Here is a 27,284-nt window from a genome sequence, read left to right as displayed (position 1 = left end):
GAAGTGGGTGAAGTAAATGTAATACCTGTATATGATATAAGGCAAACCTTTCCCAAAAATATTAAAGTGGTTGTTCATTATGCGACTATCATCATAGTATTTTGTCCCTAACATACCCTGTAATTGTTATTTTCTTCGTACTTCGACAATGAACATATTGTTCTTGCCTAAATAGAATTGACCGTACCTGAGATCTTTGCGTACTTTCACATTTTGAAAATATAGTGGTTTTACAAATGAACCGGTAACGAGTAAAAATGTAAACGATGGATTTTATGAATGATCGGCAGTCGGCCTTAGTCATGTGATGTAGAAAGATATTTAGTTTGTACCTGTAATTTTCTAGAAAAAATCCTCTAGAAACTTGTTTAAATATTGCTTATATTCGGGCAAATCACGCCGTTCAGTTATATTTCACTGGTGCTGCTAGTTAGTAACTTCATCCAACTCTCTCATCTAGCAGTCTTCTCCCATCGTTGACAAATCCGATTGGTAGTTCAGGTAAGTAAAGCCAAAGATGTAAGTTCGGTGTCAAATCCGGGGGATGTTCACCAGCTCTCAACACCCCGATTATCTCAATATAATTATTTAAAACTTAATGAGACAAATGACAAGTTTTTTATTCAATTATTATAATATTTTCATCCAAGTAACAAAATAAAACCAGAAATATTGATCATTGCTGGAATTTATTAGAAACTGAAGAGGCTTTCAGTTGCATTTTCAATAAATAAAAAGGAATATGGACAGAAGGAACACTATATTGGCACGATGAATGAACAGAATGTTTGACTGGAGACCTTTCCAATGACACAATATGAAATTTGAGATGGGTAATGTGAACTGACTAATAAGAAAACTTCATTAATTGCAGATAATTCTGATTATAGTATAAGAAATGTGATTTGGGAATATATAATTCCCCTTGTGTGGCCTAAATACAGTTTCTTTCATTTCTGATAAAATCCAGCAATAAAGAGATATCATTGTTCAAAATACACGTAATTCATTATTTATAAAAGCTAGGTTCCTGAATGCATTTTCTTAAATTTCAATGAAAAATCCTGCAATGCTGAGATATAATTATAAAAAAAAAATTTAAAAAAAAATTTAAAAAAACACTGTTGTATCTTATCACTTTGTTTGTTTAGCCCTAATTTAATCAGGCTTTTCTAAATTCATAATAAAGGTGAGAACTTGTCACATGATATTTGTTAGCTTCAAAATATCTGTGTAAATTGTTTCTCCATTTCGTTTCAGTTCGATGATCCGCCTAAAGCAGGTCAAAACAAGTGAATGAATTATTGCCATGCAATACAAAGTCCCCTACTGGAAGGCAACTAATTTTCTCTACTACAGTATAACATTATGAATTGATATCTGTCAATAATGTACATGTATAAGCAATATTGTACTACATGTATATATACAATATGTTATAACAAAACACTTGAATTAAAATTTGTATGTATAAATACCTATAGTTTGGCCGATTATCAAAAAGGTATCATATAAGTTATTTATAGTAAAAAAAATCAAATGTGTCAGAATGTCACAATATACGCCCGTCATAGCAAATTTCTTTATACTAGCACCTGTATTTGTAAATGGAATTTTAATTCTGTGTTTGTGTAGTAATTATTGTAATTCTTTTGTTTTTCTGAATCCACAAAAAAACTCCTTACCAGGCAGAGATACCTTAAAATACACCTAAAATTTGAAAGTAACATCTATGTTGTACCACAGAAAAAAAGTGGTCTTGGTTTTTCCCTACGGTCAATTATGAAGAAGTTAAAATATAAGTTATTTATAGTAACAACTAGGGGAAGTTAATCATAAAAAAACAATCCATAAAAGAATTCTAAGTCCACACAAAAATCCTCACCTGAGGTAGAGATAGGTCAAAATACACCTCAAACTGAATGTAACATGCATGTTGTACTACAGGAAAGTGGTCTCGATTTTTCCCTATGACTAGTAATGAAAAAGTTACAATATAAGCTATGTATAGTAACAACAAAGGGAAGTAATTCTATAAAAGGCACCTGCGCATGACACTCTATCTCATGATCGTGTACAATTATACCAAGTTACATCAAAATTCCTCCATGCATGAAGAAGAAATGATCCGGACAAAGTCATTCTTGAATTTGGGATTTGACCCCCCTAAGTTTGACCTTTACCTTAGACCTACGGATCTGGTTCTTACGCGCAACAATTTCTCTCATGGTAGTGAATATTTATGTCAAGTTACTTCAAAATCCCTCCATGAATTAAGAAGAAATGTTCCAGACAAAGTTTTTCTTGTATCTGACCATTGGCCTCTATGTGTGACCTTGACCTTCAACCTAGGGACGAGGTTCTTGCGCATGACACTCTGTCGCATAGTGGTGAACATTTGTGCCACGTAATATTCAAGTCCTGTTTTGCATGACAAAGTTATACACCGGACAGGAAAAATCCCATTGACCTTTGATCTCTAACTGTGACCTTGACCTTTAAGCTAGGGTTCTGGGTGCTGGGCATGACACATCATCTTTTCACGGGGAACATTTATGCCAAGTTATATTAAAATCCCTTGATGAATGAGTTCTAGACCTGACAGGAAATAAAAACCTATTGACCTTTGACCTCCAATTGTGACCTTGACCTTTGAGCTAGGAGTCCAGGTTTTGCGCAGGACACGTCATTTTATCATGGGGAACATTTGTTCCAAGTAATATTAAAATCCCTTCATGGATGGTAGAGTTATGGTCCGGACAGGAAAAAAGCCCTGTTGACATTTGACCTCCAATTGTGAACTTGACCTTTGAGCCAGGGGCCAGGGATTTCAGCACGACACGTCGTTTTATTATGAGGAATATTCGTGCCAAGTGATATTAAAATCCCTTAATAAATGACAGAGTTATAGACCGGACACGAAACAGACCCTGTTCATGCCATGTTAACATCTGACTGCCAAGAGTGACCTTGACCTTTGAGCTAGGGGTCTGAAAGTCATGCAAGGCACATCGTCTTATTATGAGGTACATTGGTGCCAAACACTATTCCCTTCATGGATGACAGAGATATGGACCGGACAGGAAAAAGCTCTGTTGACCTTTGACCTGCAATTGTGACCTTGACCTTTAAGCTAAGGGTCAGGGGTTTGCGCATGACACGTCGTCTCATCATGGGAAACATTTGTGCCAAGTAATATTAAAATCTCTTCATGGACGTACTCACGGTATGATACTTAAGTGACTTTACAATGTTAAATTTTAGCCTTATAAACTCAAAAATTAGTCACATAAACCCACTTTTGGACTATTTTTAAAGTTACTGTCATATAAACAAAGAGTCCAAACACTAACCTGCTAGACACTCAAGTACCCATTCGTTAGCCCGGAAGGACGGAATGACGGACGGAAAAGCGCTTTCCTATAGTCCCCGAAACTGGTTTTCAACCAGTAGTGGAATAATAAATGAAAGCAAGCATTTACGTTTTACCTGTCTAGATATTTTTTTGGCGTTTTGTAAATGCATATTTGTAAAATGTTTGTGTATAAATAGAGGTGCTCGTATGTGTATATCACGCGGCGAAAACATCCGATTTTGCGTATAATTAAAAAAAAAAATCTTATATTCACTCCAGGAGAACTACGTTCCAACGTAAGTCAAGTCTCATCGATAACATGTGACATATCTCAACGACAATGTTACGGTGTCGCTCCTTATGACCTTGTTGTTTCATTTATTATGTGCAATAAAGCATTGAATCTAAGCTTTTATAACTGAAAAGATGAGTTTAATGTGTGGAAGCAATATTAGCTATTTGCAGATTTTTGGAAGATAAAACAAACTAGCTACAAATAAACTTATGTAAGCTACATAAATGTTGCAAGGCCGCAAAGATAACGGACAATATGTGACAACATCTCACATACAGTGTTGCAAAGTCTTAACATATTAATAACCATTTGAACTTACAGAAAATTCTTATGTACATTTCATCTTTACGTTGAGAACATGTCTTCGACACTTTCATAAATGACTAGATGATGTCTGAGCAAGGTACAACAATTTAATCAGTATGACGAATGTATTTGAGCCGCGCCATGAGAAAACCAACATAGTGCGTTTGCGACCAGCATGGATCCAAGCCTGCATCGGCACAGTCTGGTCAGGATCAATGCTGTTCGCTGTCAAAGCCTATTGCAATTAGAGAAACCGTTAGCGGACAACATGGATCCATGCTGGTCGCACACCCACTATGATGGTTTTCTCATGGTGCAGCTCAGTTGTCGTTATCATTTTACACATTATAGTCTTACGCAGGCTGGTGTAAAAGTATTTGAAAAGGATGCATACAATTATACACAGTTTCAGCATGAAAATTAAAACGTAAAGTTAATGTTCTACAACAGAAACAAGAATCTTCAGGTGTTAGCTATAGAAATACTTTCATTTAATTTAAATACCATGAAATGTTGTAAGCATTGTCGGTGACTCCTACACAATAGTGGTGTTCATCTGAAACATTACTCATACATTCAGTTTTAAAAAGGAGTATACATGTTATGCATTTCAATGTTTACATTTTACGTTAAAAGTTAGTAGAGAACCTGTAAGGTTTTAATACTCGGAAGAACATTACAATTTTATAATTCTATACATTACTACATTTCTTTCGTCCTCGTCCTTTTTAAACACGCGCATTCCCTGAACATTTCATTACTTCGCATTGTTTTCATCTTTCAATTTCCCTATTAAATTCACGAAACGTGAGCATTTACTACGATACACCATACTTACTCAGTTACCTTTTTACTTTTCTTTTTCAAACTGAATTCATAAAAGTTATGCAGTTATTCGAATCTCTTATTTTGTCGTTTTACTGAATCACCTTTTTCCTTTCTTTGAATTGAAAGTCATGCAAATATAAGCATTTATTTTAATCTCAGTAAATTTGCAATTTACTACGTTCCTTTCTAAACAAAAAAATCTCATTAAATCATTATTAATTTCTTCTCTCCAATCTATGTTCGCAGTGACTCAAGTACATTGTGTATTTATTCGTGATTTTTTCGCTATTTCAATATGTATGTTTAATCCCTTTGCCTTTTTAAATTCAAGATTAATGAGATCTTTTGATTTTACTAAAATCACGTATAGTTTTACATTCCCCCAACCCCCGATTTCTTGTGAAAAGATTTTGTTTTGTTGCAATAGATTCCTTTAAAAAGATCTTCGTTTAGAGTTAATGTATGATCCGCAAGATCTGTAATAGGGTTATGTATGAATTTTACAAAAATCATTTAAATTTGCATTGTATATTCTGTGCGCCCATAGTAAGTTATAACGTGAAAGGCCTCCGAGGGCAAAGGTCGCTGACTTCAAATTACTTACCCTCTCAAATGTGTGCTTGAAATTAAGCTTTGGGTGTGGGATTTTCATGTAAGAAAGCCATCCAGTACGCTTGCAGTAGGCCGTTCGCTCTACCAGGATGCCCGCCCGTATATATGAAATAATGTTCACAGGGGCACCTAGGGCCTTCCATCACCATGAACCTTAATATTTTAAATTGTCTCAGTGACGTATAACGCATTAATGTTACTAAATGGGCTTAAAATAGCTAATACGTTCACGCTGTTTAAATAGTCCGTGTTCACGTAAGAACAGGTAATAACTGATACATGCGTACGCTGTTAGTCAATACGTACACATTATCCGGATCGTGAAGCATTACTTCCAGAGCTTTGCACAGAAATTAGCTATTTTGTAACAAATGTTTTCGTCATCATGTGCAGGCGTATCACTCATTTTATCCGCACATAATAATGATTACTACGTGCGAATGTATTAGGAACTTTAGACGTCATAGCTCGTGACCGTCCAAGGCGCAGGTGCCCTCTGGACGGATATTTCTATCCGATTCGTAAACACATGACTGCATTTTTTGCATATCATATACAAACTAGCGTTTAATTCTGACATATTTCTTTTTTGCATACTGTATTTCACAAATGATAAAAGTAAAAAAGCAAATATGATTTTTTTATTTGCAGCACTCTTTCTTAAAGTAGGGTATGTATGCACAGCGCGGGAAATTAACGCCCATAAGCTGGGGAAACTGTTAATGGAAAACCGGATAAAAATACTACACACTTTGAACAGAATCTGATTTTCAGTCACATATAGACTTGCTGGTATATTTCTCGAATAACAGTAATGTGCTTAGCCGCAAGACTTCGACGAGTGTCAGTAACAATTGCCTATGTCACTTTTAGAGTTAGTAACATCATCGGTTAGAGTGAGGAACATGATATTAAATAAATATATTGCCTGTTTATAATAAGGCAGTTGCAGAAATATATTTCTAAGATTAAAACTGACATCGCCTTTAGTCGATCATTGACCGTCTGTTTTTTGGGGTTTTTGGGGGTTTTTTTTTGAAAACGTGGTGTATATTTTTTATTCTGGAAAAAAAGCAAACTACTTCTATTTTCTCAAGTAACAGACGACTGTTTTCAAAATCTAAATGTTTTAATCAATCTATGCGATTACTTTTAAAACCTGAATACATGTTCATGCAAAGACACAAAAAAATATAATCAAAGTAATTATTATATATGAAAATTATATAAGCCGCGTGATATTGAGCGATACCGTTAACAGACATCGTTGAGATATGTCACATGATATCGTTGAGACATGACTTACGTTGGAACGTAGTTCTCCCGGAGAGTTATTGCGGTCTATTGTCGTATTAAACATTTGTAGCTAAGTTAAATCTTGTTTTTCTGTTTATGATTTAGCAACTTTTAAAAGATCTCACTTGGCTGATATGTTCGCTTTATGTTGCTACTTATATTATCGTAATCATTACGCACGTCTGGTCATGCATACGGAGTTGTTTGTGCTTTATGTCCTCTGATAGGAGGCAAAAGGCGATGATCGTTATCAGTTCATATCTTATGCCCTACTTTATCAGAAAACCTATAAGCAAGTCTTTTTCAATATCACAAATTCATATTATCTAATTTTTTGAACATTGACCTACATTTTATCAAGACGTAGTAAAGTACTGATAAACTAGACGAAATTTATCTTTCAATGCAATATGTCAAGAGGTACCAGGCAAAGTATTTTGCCGTTTGTAGATTGGTAAGCTACGGACAGCTAAAGAGAGCTCCGACACTTTCATTTGATATATAACATTCTTTTTAAGTCGTAAAAACAAAATATCTATTCCAAAAGACAATATATTGTTACGGTCCAATGGGTAGGGGGTCACTAACTTATGAGTACAACAGCCCTTCTTTAGAAACCACCTTAATCGAACTGCTCTCCTTTCACACAATGCTGTGGTAATGTGCAACAAATCATAGGGTAAATACGGTATTGTACACAAGATGGAGTATCACAACATTATTTTGTCTGCTAGAGTAAGTACGATACTCGTTTAGCACATTACTAGATAAGACACCGTAACGCTGTTTTACCAGTCGAAGTAAAACACTGCTCTGTATGTAAGGTAAGTATGGTAGTTGTATGCCAAACAAGACAAAACTGTACGTTTGGATAAGTACGGTAGCTGTTTGCTCTTCGAAGTAAAACACTGCTCCATATGTAAGGTAAGTATGGTAGCTGTATACCAGACTCGACAAAACTGTATGTTTGGATAAGTGCAGTAGTTGTATACCAATCGAAGTAAAACACGGCTCCGTATGTAAGGTAAGTATGGTAGTTGTATACCAGACTCGACAAAACTGTATGTTTGGATAAGTGCAGTAGTTGTATACCAATCGAAGTAAAACACGGCTCCGTATGTAAGGTAAGTATGGTAGTTGTATACCAGACCAGACAAAAACTCTATATGTTGGGATAAGTACGGTAGTTGTATATACCAGATAAGATGAAGCTCTGCGTATTAGGATATGTACGGTACCTAGTTGTATACCAGATAAAATGAAACACTGCTTCATATTTTAGGATAGATACGGTAGTTGTATGTACCAGATAAGATGAAGCCCTGCGTATTAGGATAAATACGCAATTATACGCTTGCTGTATTAATATACTTGTAGATGGTATGGAAACAAAGATGAATAAATTAAGTCAGCTTTCAAATTAATAAAATTTTAATAATTCTGGTAGCTGTTTGATTACGCAATACACTAAATATCAAGTCTTCAATTAAATTAAATGGTGATTCCATTAAATATCGCGTTCAAGGTCTCCGTATACTGATGAAATATAAAATATACACGGTAAAATGCGCGTAAATTACTCACGCAGTGACAATGGGTACCAAACTCAGGTTTATAAAGTTAGACAAATTCAAACAATCCTTTAGTCACTTACAATTAGGTCATCTTTAAAAGTATTAAAAAGACTATATAAAAGTCTGTAAAACTGGCTTAATAATATTAAGCGCTAAAATATAATAAGTTTCTGGACAAAACAGTAGACTTTTATATAAATGCTTTATTTACTTTGTAAATAATTGTCTTATATTTTTAAATCAAGATTTCCAATATAAGTTCCTTGATTCCTCAGAAAAATATAGCATATGTTTGCCCTAGAACCTCGTATGCTTGACTGACTTTGTGACCAAAAATGTGCTGCTTATATACAAGGCAGTGGTAGAAATGACCCAAAGTTGGTAGAACTACCTTTATCTGGTAGTGTCTACCAGTTCTTACTACAATATCTGCTCAGTAGAGAGTTTAAGATATCGATAAATGATGACTCAGCTCTTCAGTCAGCAGTAAATGTCCAAGAATGCAACAGGGAAAATGGCGTTATCTGGTGACTTTGTAAAAGTCAATAACATATTTCTAAAATTTAAATTTACTAAAACAAGGAAATGGATGTTGCGACTTAGCTAAAACATTGCTCTAAAGTCATATTTTACGATGGCATCAGTAGTTTTAACAGAATTTTTGGAGTAACAATGGAATAAGTGTAAAACAGTATGAATCACTACGAAATCGCGGAATCATGTGGCTTTCACTTCACGCTGAGAAGGAAAATAGGAAACAGATGAACAGACAAATTACAGACAGATAAATAGCGACCACTATTTGTTCTATGCGTAGACTGGCAAGTAAAATAAATCATGTCAGACTTCTGTATTTTATGTATGGTGTGTCGCCACATGCTTCACGCGACTGTAGACCTTGAAGATTTAAATGATCTACAGATAAATGTTATACCTAAAATAGAACTATACTTACGATTCCTTCTTACGAAATTATAAAACAAAATAAAAATAAAATTATTGCGATCATAATATTTCTTATTTTCGAATTTCGTTTTATGAACCAAAATAAAAGAAAGTAACATTTGAAATTAAAAAGTATAATGTCACTTAAAGTTTTCAGTAGTAAGCTTTCACCATTGTTTTAATCTTTTCAAGCGTCGTCTCTCTGTCGTTATTTGCGTTTCTATTTTGACTTGTCATTTGTGTTTATATCAGGTTGCAACAGTTAAGCTCGTCTGAATTTGTAAAGGATCGACAGATAAAACCACACAATCTTTAAAGGGCAAGAAGGTCTAGTTGTAAATATCTCGGTTAAGGCCATTTCAAGGAATACAAAATGAAATACTTAAGATAGTCAACTTTTAAATTCTGTGAAACGGCTTTAGTGAGAAAATATTAGCGTTAGATCTGTAGGTCAGTGCATTTAAAGATAATAACCTCATAAATATGATTCCAGCCATAATTTTTTGCGAACGATTTTTACCTAAGGAATAGGTAAAAATATTATTTCAGCAGAGCATGTATTTAGCACTAACTCTAGAAATGGAATGAAGTTCAATCTTTTCTTGAATATATTGTAATTTAGCTATAACTTAAGAATTTAGCTTACTACATATACCATACACCTCTAATAAATCAATAGAACTTAACATTACTTTCAAGGTTGGTGACAAACAAAAATTGAAAATGATCTACATAGAACTTTTAAAAGTGGCAGTAGTAAATTTATAAATATATACATTGAGAAATTGACATGTTTTTATTTTTGTTATTGTGTTTTATGGGAACAATATATGATCACTGCTTACCAAACATATACCATTCTCTATGAATACGGGTTTTTTTTTTTTCTTCTTTTTTTTTTCTTTTTTGTAAACAGGCTAAGTCGCTTCCGGTAACAAAATGTAATGGTGTACATACTTTGCACATGAAAATGAAAACTTTGTTTTGCATACAAGTAAGCTAGCTGCAAAGAAATTTAGTCGTATTACACTCAAGGAATCAACAGATAATGCGAAGATTCAGTAAAACGTTATGTCACCGATGTCACTGTTGAGCTTCAGTTGTTTTATCCAAGGTATTCATTGCACTTAAATGTGTCCAAAAGCTAACGATATCTGTTTATTTTGTGCAAATTGCTTTTCAAATAACCGCGTTATTTTAAATTGAAATACACCCAAACAAAAAAGGCCCAATAAACACTGTCAATAAATGCCACTAAAACCATGATCCGCAAGCGAGTTGTTAATCCAATAAACACCATCAAAACCCTGTTCCAATTTCACATATAAATGAGCTAATGGATCGCTAATTAACATAAATATGTGTCATTTAATAACACGCTAATGGAGCGCACAATAGATCGCTCAATGGAATGCATAAAAGGTCGTATAATGGAACGCATAATAGATCGTATAATGGATCCTATAATCGATCGCTTAATGGATCGCATAATGGAACGCATATATAATAAATCGCTTAATAGATCGCTCAATGAAATGCGTTTCATCAAACTAATACATTCCTAACTAAAGGCTGTATTTAACTGAAACCTGATGCAGTCAGTTTTGGCAAATCGTTTATTTGACTGGGTGTAGCTTGATTTGCAGAGATATGCAGTAACTGTTGAAAAGGCCTTTCTGTTAAAGTCATTCAAAAATTAATTTGTTACAATAATGTTAACTATATATATATGATACAAATTTAGCATTCATTCAACATTTTCATGATCATCTGGATGTAGTTTTATACAAATCATTTGATAAATCATGCAGCTAAAGGAAATTCCATCTTTATGAAATATGGATAGACAAAGAGAAACATATATTTATTAACTAGTTTCCATATAAGAAAGTATACAGGTCATTTGAATCAACATTTCAAAAACTATTGTGTTATGCATTTAATAAATCTTTGAATTCCAACATACATTTATTTTATTGAAATTTATAAAGAATCACAATGTAAACATGCATTTATCTATACTAAATACATGTATTAAGACATGCAGTCATATACACTGATCAATTTACTTGTCACACTGTAAAATGAACAAAAAGACTGAAATTTATTCCTGTATTTAATGCCGCAATAGGCTTGATATTGATTCAAAGCAGATATTTGATGAATTGTGTGGTATATATGCACCTCATTCCATTTCGATGCTCACTCAAGTTTTAGGAGGGTTAAACATTTTAAAGCTGGGAAATTATATTTCACAAGATGATACCCGTTCTGGTAGGCCATTAAACCAAACCTTGCCGAGATGTAAAAGCTGTGGCCGAAGAGGATGCGCAATTGTCGATGAAAGATGTAACTAGTTGTACTGGCATGTCAGAAGGGACAGTCTGCAAACAATTCTGAAAAAGCGTTTGGACTTGAAAAACAGTTTGCGAATAAAGTAAGCTATTTTTTGAAAAGTTCTGTATGTGTTTTATGTATTAAAAAGTACGCTTGTTTACTTAGACATGACCTTCATATGAACTTGCCATTCGAGACAAAGGTTTCGGAGCTGACACGAAAATATTGGTAAGCATTAATGATGCTGACATAGAGGCTCTGCATTCACTTCTATGTACGCTGATTTTGCACAGTGTAACTTCTTTTAGGCTAGCTGTCCCTACACAAACGACACAAAACTATCTGTTACATGTGTGTAAAAAGAGCTTTCATATCACAGGCAAAAATGCAAATAAAACTTATTTTCCGATGAGTCTAGCCAGAGAATCCATTTCTCACTGTCCTGAAACTCGCGTTTCACAATGTTTGCCTTTGGAGCGTTCTTTTGTATTATTTCCTTAAGCTGTCGTTCTATTAAAAAACATGGAGCTCCAGCAATAGCTATACAACCTGCTACCAATTTTTGTTTCCTAAACATGGTGCCTGTACGCACACGACACCCTTAAGCTGCCGACTGACTTCGGAGTTAAAACTTAGAGATATATAAGACAGAGGTTGGAGATTTCTATTGGTGAATAAATATGTCAAGATCAAGCAAATTTGGCTTTAAGTTAACATAGTGATTGGTTAGAATGTCATAAGTATTTGCAGCTAAAATTAGAATCAGTTTATAGTTGATCCATGTTACTACCGGCATAGATAATATTGTTATGCATTCAACAATTTAACAGTCCGGTAAAGTTTAACAATGGTAGCGCGTTTACAACAATTTGATTTGGACTGCATTAAGGAATGGCCTTGATAAAATATTTTTCTGCACGTTTAAATGCTTATAAAACATAGACACTTAGCATGCCTTTACGACATGTTATCTTAACGAATATACAATACAAAGATTAGTACTTCTAAATACAATCAGTGTATTTGCCTGTATAGGGCAGAATCGAAAAGCATACATATTAAAAAGGAAATATAGATATTACTTGCATTAAAAATGAACTAGCGGTATTACTTGCGTACTGGCACTAACAACAATCGAGTTCACGTTTTAGTATACCAGAAGAAAACAATCATCAGATGTAATTGCGTTTCCTCATTTATAAGACACTCTAACAATAACAAACTATTAACCTAGTTATTTCAGAATATCATCTGGATTCTTGTATATCGACAGACATTCAACTTATTTACCTGTCTCTTGTACTTTGAGCTTATCGAAATTCGCACAGCTACTGTATCAATTACTCTCTTTCTATTTCTGTTTTACCTCTTGCTATGATGGAGACAGGGTTTCCGCTGGCCTAAATTTGTTTTGGCCACAAAATATCAAAGTCGGTGACGCATTGGGGTGGGGGCGGGGGAGTATTCTCTAACATATTGCACATGCTGCAACCATTTGTCATTTTTATAGTATTTTTCATCATTTTTAACATATTTATGGATGTTCCCAGCTGTAATTCCTCTTCAGTTGTTATAATAAGAATAACTGAAATTAGTTGTTTCTTTGTCGTCCTCTTGGCACTAGAACAAGGAGTTAAAGGTCTCTAATGTTTGATTGGTGTTGTGACAGTTTTCAGAGGAGAATGAAGTTCTTGTCTTTTATTTGTTGTATCATTGCTTTCTGCTTGTATGTTGTTAGTTGTTTGTACTCTGTTTCTCCGTTTAGTTTTCAATGTTAAACTTAGCCTTGGAATAATTTAGATAAACATTACTGAAGATAAGGCCATGACTGGCCTCTAGGTAGTTAACAAGCTTTTCCTTTTATTTGACCTGGTGACCTAGTTTTTAACCCCACATGACCCAGTTTCGAACTTGACCTAGAGATTATTAAGATAAGCATTTCATGCAAGTTTGTATCCAATCAAAGCATAAATGAAACCTCATAGGGCTGAAAGGACCAGAATAGAAAATTTGCCCCTTTCAGGGGTAGTATCTCTAGAACGTATGATTGAATCTAGCTTGTTTTCAAAAGGAACCGAGATCTTATTGTGACTTAATTTGTATGTAAGTGTGGTTAAAATCGAAAGTAAAATATCACTTCTATCGTGTTCATAAGGTAAACATTAATACATTTTGGCTCTTTCAGGGATTAAAATCTATTGCAAAATGTGGTCTCTATCGTGTTCACAAGAAATTGTGGACAAACGACGGACGGACGATGGACGAAGGGCGATCACACAATCTCATCTTGTCATTACGTAAAAAAATCTAAACTTTTTCCTTGCCACTTTGCGATCCTGTGGTAAACGTCTGAAAATAAAAGGATATTGTAGAAGAAGAGGTAAATCAGCCTACTTGCAAAAAGTCTTAACTCCTATAACGCAGCTGCTCAATGGCATTTTGTAATGGTAATCTGCGTATTAGTCATTGTATTGTACTTTAGTCAAGTTGGTATATCATACGATGCAGATGTCGCATGTGGTCAGCATTTAATCAAACAATCAATATTGTCACTTGATATTTTGTATTTACAAATGTGCAAATCAATATTATATAAATGTTATTCTAAACTTTGACTAATGTCAAAGTGATTTCATGGCCCTTGCCCAATCAAAATCCCGGGAAAAATGCTGTATAGGTAAGTTTAAAGTCCTTAACGAACATTAAAGAAGCAAGATACATCGTAATGCGTTGCAATTGTACCCACCGCACACTGCGTTGGAATCATTTTTGGTCGATTATTTTGTATGCCTGCAATGAAAATTCGCCGATTACGGAGAAAAAGGTTTTGCTTGACAGTGTCATACGTACGTTTTGATGCAAACATGCTCAGGGGTCGTTTTGCACATGATTTTACCCTTTTGATGGGAATTCTACAAAAACGGCAGTCCCTCGTCAAACTGTACAGAAGTGTTTACATTAATGACAAAGAATTGCACTGACCAAGTGTTTGCATTTACGCTACATTTTGCATCCCCTCCCCCTTTACTTTTAGTAATTTTTCGTGGCTCCCCTATGTTTTGGCAGCCGAATCCTAAAACGGTACTTGATTGCTTTTTCCTACTTGTATGGGTGCGTTTGCTTGTGAGTCTATAACGGTGCCCTACTGTTTTCTTATGTGTTGTTTGTTCGTTTTTCTATGTTATTCAGTTAATCGTAGTTGTGTGTTTATCTTTGGTACATGAGTGTCTGCGCTACTGTGGTTTACGTTGTAGTGTGACTGTTTTTAAAGAACATGGCATTCCCTTGTATATTTTTCGTTGTTCTACATTTCCTTTCGGGTTATTTCCCCCACCCGCCCCGACCTATTTCGCCCCTTACCATTTCCTTCCCCTCCATCAATATTTAGCATAAATTAATATGTACTTGTTGGATATTTGAAGCAACCCGTCTGGAATATTTTTTCATTACAGCTTCTTTTTGTTGTGGGCCTACTATGCAAATGCGTGGCTCTGGGGTTGTGTTTTTGGTGCTCTGTACTTCCGAGAAATCTACCCTTACCTATTATCTTTTATGGCTTGAAGAGTACACATGCGGACTCCTGTCTCACTGGTTATTTTCAGTCAAACGTGAAAAACTCATCAGAAAAAGTACCGATGACAGCGTAAATGTAGTCAGCCGGTCATATTTCTCCACCGCTTCTGAGACGAGTCCTCCACCGCCGCAGCGTTGGAACCACCGCTTCTGCGAAAACTATGGCCAGTGTGAAATATATACAGGTGAAAATGCATGAGTTGTTTTGCGAAAAGGAGATACTATATAAGTATTAAGTAAAGATTTCGCTGTTACTGATCAGCAGCACAGTAAAAGAGTTTTTCATTCTTACTGACCATTTCTTCTCAAAGATGAAATTTTTGATGAATGAAGGCGTTCCGAAGAACAATTAATCAATTTGGCATGGCCTTATTTTCAAAACTACAGCATATTTTACATTTCAATGTCACTGGATAAACGTATGACAAAATCGTGTCTGTTTACGTAGTTGGGTAGATTTTATGAGGGATCTTATACTTCCTTATTTAAAGTTATTCCCACTATGTGACGCGAACTACGGAGGTCATATGTAATATGTATGTAGGCCCATGTGTTCGATCAATGCCAGACTATTAAATAGCTAGTTTCAATAGCGACATGTAAGAATGTCCGCCTCGGGTGTTTGATGTCATTCCTTGACAAAACTGTCAAGTTGATTTTTGCTGCGGCGGTGGAGGATTCGTCTCAGAAGCGGTGGAGAAATATGACCGGCTGACTACATTTACGCTGTCATCGGTACACTTTACTTCACTATTATTTATACATTCCAATATGTGACAAAAACATATCTAAATCGAAACTAGCTTACTCTCAATTCTAAGTTCAATTTTCAGTGTATTTCAAAGACTACCTGCATATAAGGTGTACCAAAGACTTCCTTTGTATGCATTTTTACTGTATTGTATTCACACTGGATAACCGGCTATCCTGACGCCCGCTGGAAATGTAACCCAGCTGGAAATGTAACCCAGCTGTAAATCGGTAGGTAAAGTTTGGATTTTTGCTTGATATTTCAAACTGAAGAATTTGTTAGCGAATATCTCAAAACATAACAATCGTTTCTGGCCTAGAAATTGTAAATGTAAACCATGGTCATTCCTTGACAAAACTGTCAAGTTGATTTGCAAGAATTGGCTTCGTTTTAATAGAAATAAATGAAAAGCTTTACTTAGCGATTTACAGCTGGGTTACATTTCCAGCTGGGTTACATTTCCAGCTGGCGTCAGGATAGCCGGTTACCCAGTGTGGTATTGCTCTTTGAATAAATGGACATTATATATACAATGTTAATACAATGGGGACATGTGCCCGTCTTCATCAGCATGTTTATATTCGACATTGGCCTGTCATCATTTTCGTGGTATATGCTAAATGAAATTGATGGTAAACAGTATATTTTAAAGCGTGCTGTAATTGTAACGAAACATGTTCTATGATCACCACCTCTACTCAGTTCTAATGCTAATTGGTATTGACCCAAAGTGTCTTTCGTTTAACAACATGTTTATATGACGTTGTGCTGTAATCAATATACTAGTATTTATTCTTTATCATGTTTACAATACATGCAATTGCTTTCGATTCATAGCTTCTTTCAGAATATTGTACTTTAGCTAGGGCTTTGAATAGTTGCACCGACAGCTTAAAGCTGGAAAATATAGAGTAACGAAGTCAAAAAGAATTTTTGACAATGTGTTTTATTTTCTGTCCAAATCAAAGTTCACTATCGCTTTGAAGACTTGTTAATCTCACCTTGAGGTGCTATTTGTTCCTCCATTTAAAGAGTTACGGTGTAAGAACTAAAACTATAAACAATATAATACAGAAACTGATACAGTCTATTGCACTGTCATCTACAGTATGTTGAAAGATACCCATTGGCTATCCTTCAGATATATAGAGGTATATTTGTTAAAAGGAGATACTAGGGTTTTGACGTATAAATGCAAACATTAGCGCCACAAGGTGCTGTTACCTTTATCTCGACACATTCCTACAAACTTATACTGATATGCATGTACCTGATGTCTTTACAGAAGACAGAGCAAAAAGGTAATCGGCGTTAAGAACCAATAGAAACTGGCTAGAGGGCGAGTTTCAAAGCAGCTAAATATCAGTGTGTATGCGTACCTAATTATTGTTCCCTATATATTCTATATGAAACGGACAATTTTCACAGCCCTACCGCAGACAGCTAGAAACACTTTAAAGTAAAAATCTGTATATCATTTTGAAAAATTATGCGATGAAGACAGGAGTATGGTTCATTAACCATGCTTTTGGTACAGGCGAATTATCAGTTACTTTAAAACAAGGGGGTCCTAACCTGTATACCAAAAGGAAATAAAGACAAGTAAAGTATAAAAAAATTGGCGCCCAATATCATTATTAAATGTATCTTACAGAATTGCATCCGCAAGTATTGCCCAACGTTTGAAATTAGTGTTACATAAATTAATCAGTGAAGATCAGACATGCTTTTTACCTGGCAGATACATAGGAGATAACATAAGGTTAATCTATGATATAAAGTACTTCACAGAAAAAAAATAATATACCTAGCATAGTTTGACTACTGGACTTTGCTACTGCTTTTGACTCTCTGTCATGGTCATTCGTGTATAAAACTCTTAAATTATTCAATTTTGGTGAACATTTCATCAAGTGGATTAAGCTTTTCTACAATCATATTCCATCCTGTGTTATTATTAATTGACATCTCTCAGATTGGTTCCATATTCACCGCGGATGTCGTCAGGAGGACCCGCTGTCCCCTATATTTTATACTCGGTGCTGAAGTTCTTTCAAATATGCTAAAACAAAACCCAAGAATATATGGCATTACCTTTAACAACTCTGAATTTTTACTGTAACAATATGCAGATAACACAATGAACTGTTAGATGGAAGTAAAATATCTCTCAGAAACACTATGTTAACATTAGAGTTATATGCCAACATTTCTGAATTATGTATTAATGTAGATAAAGCGAAATCTGTTAGGATAGGCTCAAGGAAAAATAGTCATTTAGGGTTATCCACTGATCTTGGCCTATTATGGGAACAAGAACAATTTAAGTTACTGGATGTAACCTTTACATTAAATCTGAACAATACTGTTATTGCTAACTACTATTCAAAAGTAGAGGTAGATTAAAAACGGTCTAAAAGATTATTACACCAGTTGGCAAGACATTAGCTCTGTCAAAACTGAACCATTTAATATTAAGTTTACCAAACCCAAACACAGAAATAACTAAATCAATACAAAACCTATTTCATAAGTTTCTATGGACTTCTGGGCCTGATAAGATAAAGAGAGCAGTCATAACACAATCTTATGAATATGGTGGCATTAGAGTAGTTAATTTAGAAATTTTTATGACATTTCTTAAAATCACATGGTTTGGAAGGTACCTTACACATAAAATACTAAAAACTTTTACTTTATTACACAGATATATCCATTTCTTAATACATTTCGCAGTTTTGGTGCTGACTTCCTAAAAAACAAACTATATAATGTGAAAAATCTTTTTTGGAAAGATGTTTTCCAGGTATATATAAAACTCAGCTTGCAATACCCAAAACCATAGAAATATTTCTGTGTTTTACCGGTTTGGCAAAATAGTATGTTTAAAATAGGCGGGACATGTTACTACTTTTCGAGATTCTTTAAACTGGGAGTTAAATTGGTGAATGACGTCTTGAATAGAAATGGAAATCTGTTATCGTTTAATAGTTTTATAGATATATATAATATCCAAACAAACTTTCTTCAGTACCAAAGTATAATTGAATTAATTAGGAAATTTTAAATAAATTAAGATTTCCTCATTACGCAGTCAAAGAGCAAAATCCTTTGCAGCCATTACCAGTAAAAACATTCAGTGTGCAAAAAGGTTGTAGGTGTATTTATGATTTTATGTCAAGCCTTCATAATTTACCAGAATTCAGTAGGAAATGGAGAGATAAATTATATTTAAATGCTAATGTTAACTCGGAATTTATATACAGTTGTCCATTTGCAATAACAAAGGACCAAAACCTTTAGTGGTTTCAGTTCAAAATAAATCACAGAATTATTGGCACAAATTATTTATTACAAAAAAGTGAGGAAAAGAAATGATAATCTTTGTAAACTATGTCACAATCACTCAAAAACCATAGAGCATTTATTTGCAGACTGTCAAATTTCGCTAATATTTTGGGAAGAAATTGAAAGATGGATAAAAAGAAAATGTCCTAATGCAGATATCAACTGTTCAATGTCAGACATTCTATTAGGCAATACAAATTTCAGTGCAGCTATTCTATTACTTATCTTGATTGGCAAATACACTATTTATCAAAGTAAATTTAAGGAGGCGGTTCCTACCTTACAGGTGTTTATTAATAATTTAAGAATACATTTGAAAACTGAGAAATATATTGCAAAGAAAACCCAACAAAATATGAATAGCTTTGAAAGAAAATGGAACAGTTTTAGGACTCTACTTGTAGATGATTAAGTGTAACACGTGGGTCTGACCTTGTACATTTTAAACTATTTTTTTTCCTTAAAAGTTTATTTTTCATATAACTTGTTGAAAAAGTTACTATAGAAAAGGTATGTAAGTCTGCAATGCCACACAAAAGTATTTGTTAGAGTTTCCTCCCCTAGATCAATACCATGTTAAAGATTGTACAAACCTTGCAGGTTAAATGTAAGCAAGGTAACTATGTATATTAACTATGCCGCTAACCTAATGTGTGTAGTTGGATTCCTGATGCCTGCTGGACAATTTAGCCTGCCTTGCCACTTTCGTGCTCGTTTTCTTTTTCTTTTGGGCATCGATACCAAATTATAATACAAATTTTAATGATGTTAACTTTAAGACCTAAACATTGCAAGTCAAATTTATTTGCCGATTAATTACTCGAATGGTGTTTGTAAAACTATATAATCATGTGCATAGTTTTTCTGTTTAGAATAGCCTCCAACTGGAACATAATATGTATCACCTAATGTTGAACAATATATGTCAATAATTCTGTAGACATGTACATGTATGTATTTTTAGACAATTCTTGTTCATGTAGAGCTACATTTCCAACTACCCTTAAAATTGTATATGTAAACGTTTTTCTGGCACATAAAATCAGTTTTGTTATGAATTTATGATGCTTTTGGTGTAAAAAAAAATGGAAATAAATTATAAAAAAAGAAGTAGCAGTTGCGAACTGCGACACATTTGCCAGCCATAAACGTGTAACAAGATGCAAGTACTTTGCAACGGTACCATTTGTTATGAAAAAAGTTTTTGTAGTACATGTATCTATCAAAGGACTTCTATATAAAGGACGGAAATGTCATATTTTGAAAAAAGGGTATGGTTCATGTATCTTCTAAAAGAGAATTCTCTTTTCTCATTTGCTTACTGCAAAATCACATCAAATTCATACTGTTGTGAAACTTGTGCATGAACCCTTGATAATGCGACTTTGGTTTTCAAATTTAGCCAGTGTAATTTTCTTTTTCAGCTTTCCGTCAAGCTTAATTACAGTTCATATCTAAGTCTGGGATTTTAGAGATTATCGTTTTAGGCGAATATTGATGTTTTTCAGTTATGCCCCTTGAAATTTGTGTGTACATCAATAACTATAGGCTTAATTAAAGTGTCTCCAAACCCTCTTGCAAGCTTTATATCTCAATTGATTCCCATATGGCTCCATACCCTCAAATCTGTAAATTTATACAATTTGAAATATGTTTACATATTTTTGGAAGGCGATATATCAAAATCACCTTCTTTTTGCAACCGCGCAGAATTTAATCAGGAATAGACTGGCTCACAACTATTTCGTATCTATCCGCTGTACAATGTAGTTCAATGCGGAATAATTTACCACCTGTGACGTTACTATCGTTACAGACTGGAAATATGGCCTCCTCTATGATCTCTATCACCATCTCTGAGGCAGCCGTGGATACAAGTACTCATGAACAGTAAAATAGTTCAAAATTCTTTGAATATATACCAATGGCGCAGTAATTTAGAACGAATAACTATCGGCTGCATGCCTTTACTTCACATCTTTTTACTTTATGGGGTTTGAATGCATAATTGTATAATATCAGCAAAACGCAGTATCATATTGATGATACGGTTTCCCGAATCAAATCCTATATGTATATGTATTGGGTTTGTAACTATTAAAGCGCTGTTAGCGCTTGTGCCAAAATTTGAATGGATCCTTTTCATGCACGTACTAACATAAATCACCTCTCAGCAGTACTGTGCTATCAGTACTTTGATTATACCTTTTTCCAGACTGTGTAAATATACCACTTTTGTATACCAGTGTATGCTACACAGTGTATTATTTGTAAACGCACCGTTAAAATTGTCAAAATTAGTATAGAAAATTCGAAAAACTTCCCGCTTCTCCAAAAAAGATGTACCCGCCTCCCAAAAACGTCAAATAAATACTTAGCTCACTCGCCCAGTCGTTTTAAAATTTTCTGAAGAACTAAGGTGTGGCCTAGGATTAAGAAATCTTTCTTGCAGTATAACGGAATTTGCTCGTTCGTAAATTTTAGACATGCGTGTGTATTCGGTGTCTTTTTGAAATTAATTTGGGGTCATAAAGAGAGTAAAACAATGTCATTATTCGATTCTGTTAAAATTTTGCTATTTAATTTTCATCATATCTTTTCCAGTGTTAGCTGTGTAACATGGATTTTGACCTAGATTCTGTAGTAAACGGGACACGGAACAGGTGCGCGCTGAGACATTCAATATCAGAAGACACATAATAAATGCAGGATATTTAGTAGTTTAAGCTACAGTCACACATAAGGATATGTCTGTGCGTTGAGGTACGGTGCGGATAGAATTGGTCTGTGGGTGTATAACTACGGAGCAGTACGTCTTAGTACGGGAAATATGGTGAGAAATAGGAAACAAACAAAACAATATAGGACGCGAATAAGTACGGATAGGTACGAGGTACTACGTTGAATTACGTTTTACTGCGCCTGGCAACTTGCCCAGCGCACGGACGGGTCGGCGGTGAACTACGTTGAACTACGCTAAAGTACGAACAGCCTCGGACAACTACGTTCAGCTACGGCGAGGTACGTAACAGCGCAGATAACTACGTTTTAGTACGTTTAACTACGGATGAATACGTTTCAGCCAAGTTGGACTAAAGTCACACTCAAATGGCTACGGTTCGCTCAAACTTTTGTGCATGTTCAAAAATTGGAGAAACTTGCAAGTTTTGAATACGTTTTGACCAAGTTTTGGTACGGATTGATACGGATGACTACTCTGAGGTACGACTCTGGTACGGAACGATACGGATAACTACGTTTCTATCCGTAGCTAGACGTAGCTATCCGCGCCGTATGTGTGACTGAGGTATTACCCAAAACTGAAATGGTTTATTCCAATTTTTAAAGTTTTTAGTAATTTATCACAGTAGGAGAAATAAAAAATAAACGGATGAATGGCAACAGGAGGGTCAGTTTATCCATTTTTTTTTAACTGTACATGGGAAGTTCATGTTCTTCGTGAAAATAAAGCAGAAAAATTAACATTTTTTTCAGGACGTCAAATTATGTTGACCTTCTACTCAGGTATTAAGTTTTCAACAGAAAGTACTATATGATGCAATTTGAGTTTTAGGTACCATCTCTTTATTATGTGTTGTACGTCCAAGATACTCATGACAATGAAATCGAAAGGGAAGAATGCATAAGATTTTACGTCAATATAAAGGACAAATACTCTGGGCTGAAAATTTGACAATCATTGGTCGACTGGTAAGAAAGAAACACGACTACAATATATTATTACAATTATTTATCATTTGGCTAGTCTTTTTCAATACACAAATTCATATAATTTAATTTAACTTTGATCTACAATTCATCAAGCAATTAGACGAAATATTCAAACAGGTCAGGGTCGCGTTCAAAAGTACCAGGCAAAGTATTTTGTAGTTTTGTAGATCGTAGAACGGGAAACTAAAACCGTTTAAAGAAGTCTGACACTTTCATTTTAGATATTCATTATAACCTCTTTTTTAATTCGTTCATGAAAACGAAATCTGTTCGAAAATACGAAATATCATTTTGAAGAAACGATAATTATTTCATTTTTACGACGTGTATTTCGTACAAATATTATTTCGTAGATACGACATATTGATGCGTTTTTACGAAATAATATTTCTTTTTCACAAAACAGACTACTTTTATTTCAGATTTTATATTCACTTATACCGTGTTCACACTAGCAGAACGGTTTTATTTTTATTATGCACTAATTGGCTACAATTGGTATTTGACATTCAAAACCCATCAAAATATAATCTAGTTTACGTCCACACTAGGCAAAGAAATGTGGTTTAAATATATACATGCAATGTTTGAAGTTAACAAATATCTTGCAATAAGCAAAAAAGGTTACAAAGAATTGAGGCTAACAGAAACAAGAAGGGGTCATCAATATTTAAACTTCTCTGTTCATCTAAGAATTTCTGTTCATTCCATCTATTGTCCATTTTGAGCGTCAGCATGACTCCATATCGCAATTTAATGGTTTTGTTTCAACAACAGTCCAATTACTTTTGCCAGCCACAGCATCAATTGTTTGATACAAAAGAGAAACACATATTCTTCCTCCAAAAAGTAAGATCTGTGGATTTGGGATTGTAAAACCAGTTATAACCCACATCTGCGTTCACATTTGTAAAATAATGTAGCATTACTTTTTAATGTAGTATTAAAACCACCTCCCGAGGTAGTTTTAATGCTACATTACAGAAACCACTTGACCTTTACAAAATTCACGTTTTACACCACTTATAGTGCGGACGCAAACGAGTTTAAAAAATAAACACAAGTTAATATATTATATAGGATTAAAAACGTAGTCTGAACACGGTATTATTTCGTTTAAATAATTTTGTTCACGTGTTAAAACGAAATGACGATTCGTTCTTACGAAATAACAAACAAAAAAATTGTGCGAAATAATATTTCGTATTTTTTAAATATTATTTGGTTATTACGAGTCAATAAAAAATGTAACATTTAAAATCATAAAATAAAAAAGTGGAAAACCATAACGTCACTTAAAGTGTTCCATAGTTGTATTTTTCCCCTTTTAAATGTCGTTCAAATGCGGGTTTGTTATCGATTGCGAAAGGATAATACTTGTCTAAACTTGTAAAAGCAAACCACATTTTAAATAGATATCTGGGTTAAGGCCATTACCAGGAATGCAAAATGAAAATACTAAAGATAGTCAAGTTTAAAATTCTATGAAATGGATTTCGTGATTCTGTAGTTTTTGTTTTGCTACCATTAATCATGTATTACTAAACTGTGGTTTGCTTCATACGGCAGATTATTAGGACTAGGTGTATGTTATTTATAAAATGAAATTTTGAGATACTGATTCGAAATATAGAGATAATCAACTCAAAATTTCCAGGTACTAAGTCGGTGCATGTATCTCAAAATTTTGAAGTACTAATCTCCATAGTATATGTAGATGTACAGGTCTTGCCAAGATTAGGTTTGGCAGTCTTAGGGACTGGACAACGTTCTCTTTTAAACAGTTTTACTGTCAAACCACGTCTTGAAGCTTTTCGACATGGTTCGAGCACAGTGTAGTGTTCAAACTTAGTATAATCATTATTTAGACAATATCTGTAAGGTTTTCGACCTAACTCGAGCCCCTGTCACTGAAATGTACTATACATGTAAATACAGATATATATCCTGGATACAGCTTGAAATCTGGAGTAGCTCTAGAGGCCAGAGTATACTTAAATACCTACATGTATTGGTACATATCGATGTGAAGGTAGAAGTAGCCAATTAGAATTGAAAGACGGACAGACTTTCAAATTTTGAAGATAATATGGCAATAGACTAAGTATAATAAATTATGCGTTATTCACTCGAAATTTCTACCTATGTAACTCGAAATTTTGATTTGCTTACTTGACATTTCGACTTACTTGTCTCGAAATTTCGAGTAAGTCATTCCAGTTAGTATCTCAAAAAATTAAAGTTAGTAGATAAAATGCACCTGGCACTTATGCTCTTCCATAGCTCCGCTTCCTTCATGATATAGTGTGAAATAATAAGTTCACATATTTTGTTATTGTAATTCACGATAATAACCTCACAGGTACGGTTCTATTCAAAATTACGCAACAACATAACCTATTGCGAACGAATTTCTACCTAAGGAGTATGAAGAAAGTATCATTTACGTAGTATGTATCTAGCACCAACTCGAATGAAAAGGAAAAGTTATTACTTTACAATTCAATAAATTTACTTGAATACACCGTAATCAATAACCCAAGACTCTAACATACTTTATAAACCATACACCTCTCATCAACATCTGTTTTAAATTTGGTGACAAATAGCAACACTGGTTGTAGTACATACACGTCATATTTAGTTGTTTATTTTGGAGAGTGTGCGTGTTTTATGTAAAATATGACAGTGCTACTAATCAAATATTTACCATTTTCTCCATGAATACGGCTGTTATGTAAAAAAGGCTTTCACTAACAAAAATATAACGTTGTCCTATGCGTTGTACATACTTCACACATGGAATTGAGAAATAAAGCGTAAAGCTCGACGTCAAAGTTAAATTCATGTAAGTTAACTCCAAATAAGTTTAATCAATCTTAAACTAAATGAAAGAATACATTAATAAAAATAACCGAACTTTATGTCGCAAAGAATTAATTTTGACTTTTGTATCAGACGCCTCATTGAATATTTGAGTTTTTCTCGAAATTTTATTAACAAGTGCATACAAATGCCATTTTGGGTAGACGTTCATAACATACTTTTACTAAATATGTTGCTGTCGGCATATTTGAGATATCAAGATATTTTACTTCGGTTTCAGGCTTTGAAGCTATAGATACGTACTGCATAAAATGGAACGTTTTGTAGTCCAATCTAGCTCCAAAACATCTTAAACTTCACAAAAGAAACAAATAAAATTCGACAACTCCGTGGATATTAGAACTTGGATATTGAGCGACAACTTTTCTCAACGAACACTAATGACGGATATAAGTAAAATCTAAAAAGGCAGAAATAAATACTATTATCCCAATGTCAGTATATTAGTTGGAGAATCCGCTAGTTTTGTCGCCAGACAGTGTTATCACAGGATTGTGTGCTCCATTTAAACTACGCTTGTTTCCTTAGACAGGACCTTTACAGAAACATGCCATATGAGACAAGGTTTTTGGAGTTGACAGTAAAAATTTTGCATTTAATTTTCTCTAGGTGATAATGATGTCTGCATTGACTTGTATGTACACCGACTTAAGCAGAACGCGAATTAAGAGGCTAAATTCTACATATTATATGATTTACGCAGCGCAGTCTTTCTACCTTTAATCTAGCTGTCCATACACTACATACGCCACCAAAACTTATATATATAAAGGGCTTTCATAGCAAAGGCAAATATGAAATAACACTTACTTTCCGATGAGTCTAGCCAGAGAATCCATTGCTTTGAAAAACCACTCTCCTGAAACTCATATTTCAAAACGTTTGCCTTTGGAGCGTTCTTTTGTATTATTTCGTTAAGCTGTTGTTTTGTTAAAAAACGTGGAGCTCCATCAATAGCTAAACAACCTGCTACCAATGTTTGTTTCCCAAACATGGTGCCTGTATGCACACTAAACCGTTTTGCTGTCTACTGTCTCCGAAGTTCAGACTTAGAGAGATTATAAACGTACCCTGAACATTTCTATTGATTGATAAATATTTCAAGATCGAGCAAGTTTAGCTTTAAGCTATACATCGTGATTGGTTAGAACGTCGTAAGTGTTTTGCAACTATAATTAGAATTGGTTCATGTTACAACCGGCATAGGTAATATTTTCATGTGTTCTAATGTCATACCCTATAAACGACTGTACTCCCCCTCTTCCTGTTGCGACCGATCAAAACAATAAACGGACAGGCCGATGGTAAGAAATCTTAAAACTAATTATTATGCCTTGCTCGGTATATGTATTTAAGTTTAACGATAATTCTAACATAAATATGTGTATATGGTGATATAATAGATGAAACAGACAAGTAATGTTTGCAAGATGTAGACTGATCACA

The 27,284-nt window shown here is 34.3% G+C and overlaps 1 protein-coding gene across 3 annotated transcripts in view; it reads right to left on the bottom strand.

The window, feature by feature from the left end:
- Nucleotides 1–26,902, bottom strand: part of LOC123546622 (protein mono-ADP-ribosyltransferase PARP14-like) — a 112,556-nt gene extending 85,654 nt beyond the window's left edge. For all 3 annotated transcript variants that reach the window (XM_045333062.2, XM_045333063.2, XM_053550974.1), the window contains exon 1: nt 26,649–26,902. In XM_045333062.2, coding sequence (XP_045188997.2) covers nt 26,649–26,832 — 184 coding nt within the window. In that variant the 5' untranslated portion in view covers nt 26,833–26,902. The remainder of the gene's footprint in view (nt 1–26,648) is intronic.
- Nucleotides 26,903–27,284: the final 382 nt, after the last annotated feature.

The sequence above is a fragment of the Mercenaria mercenaria genome, chromosome 9 (genome assembly GCF_021730395.1).
Source record: "Mercenaria mercenaria strain notata chromosome 9, MADL_Memer_1, whole genome shotgun sequence".
Taxonomy (NCBI): Eukaryota; Metazoa; Mollusca; class Bivalvia; order Venerida; family Veneridae; genus Mercenaria; species Mercenaria mercenaria.
The sequence above is the reverse complement of the archived record's forward strand: the minus strand, read 5'-3'. Positions and strand labels throughout refer to the sequence as shown.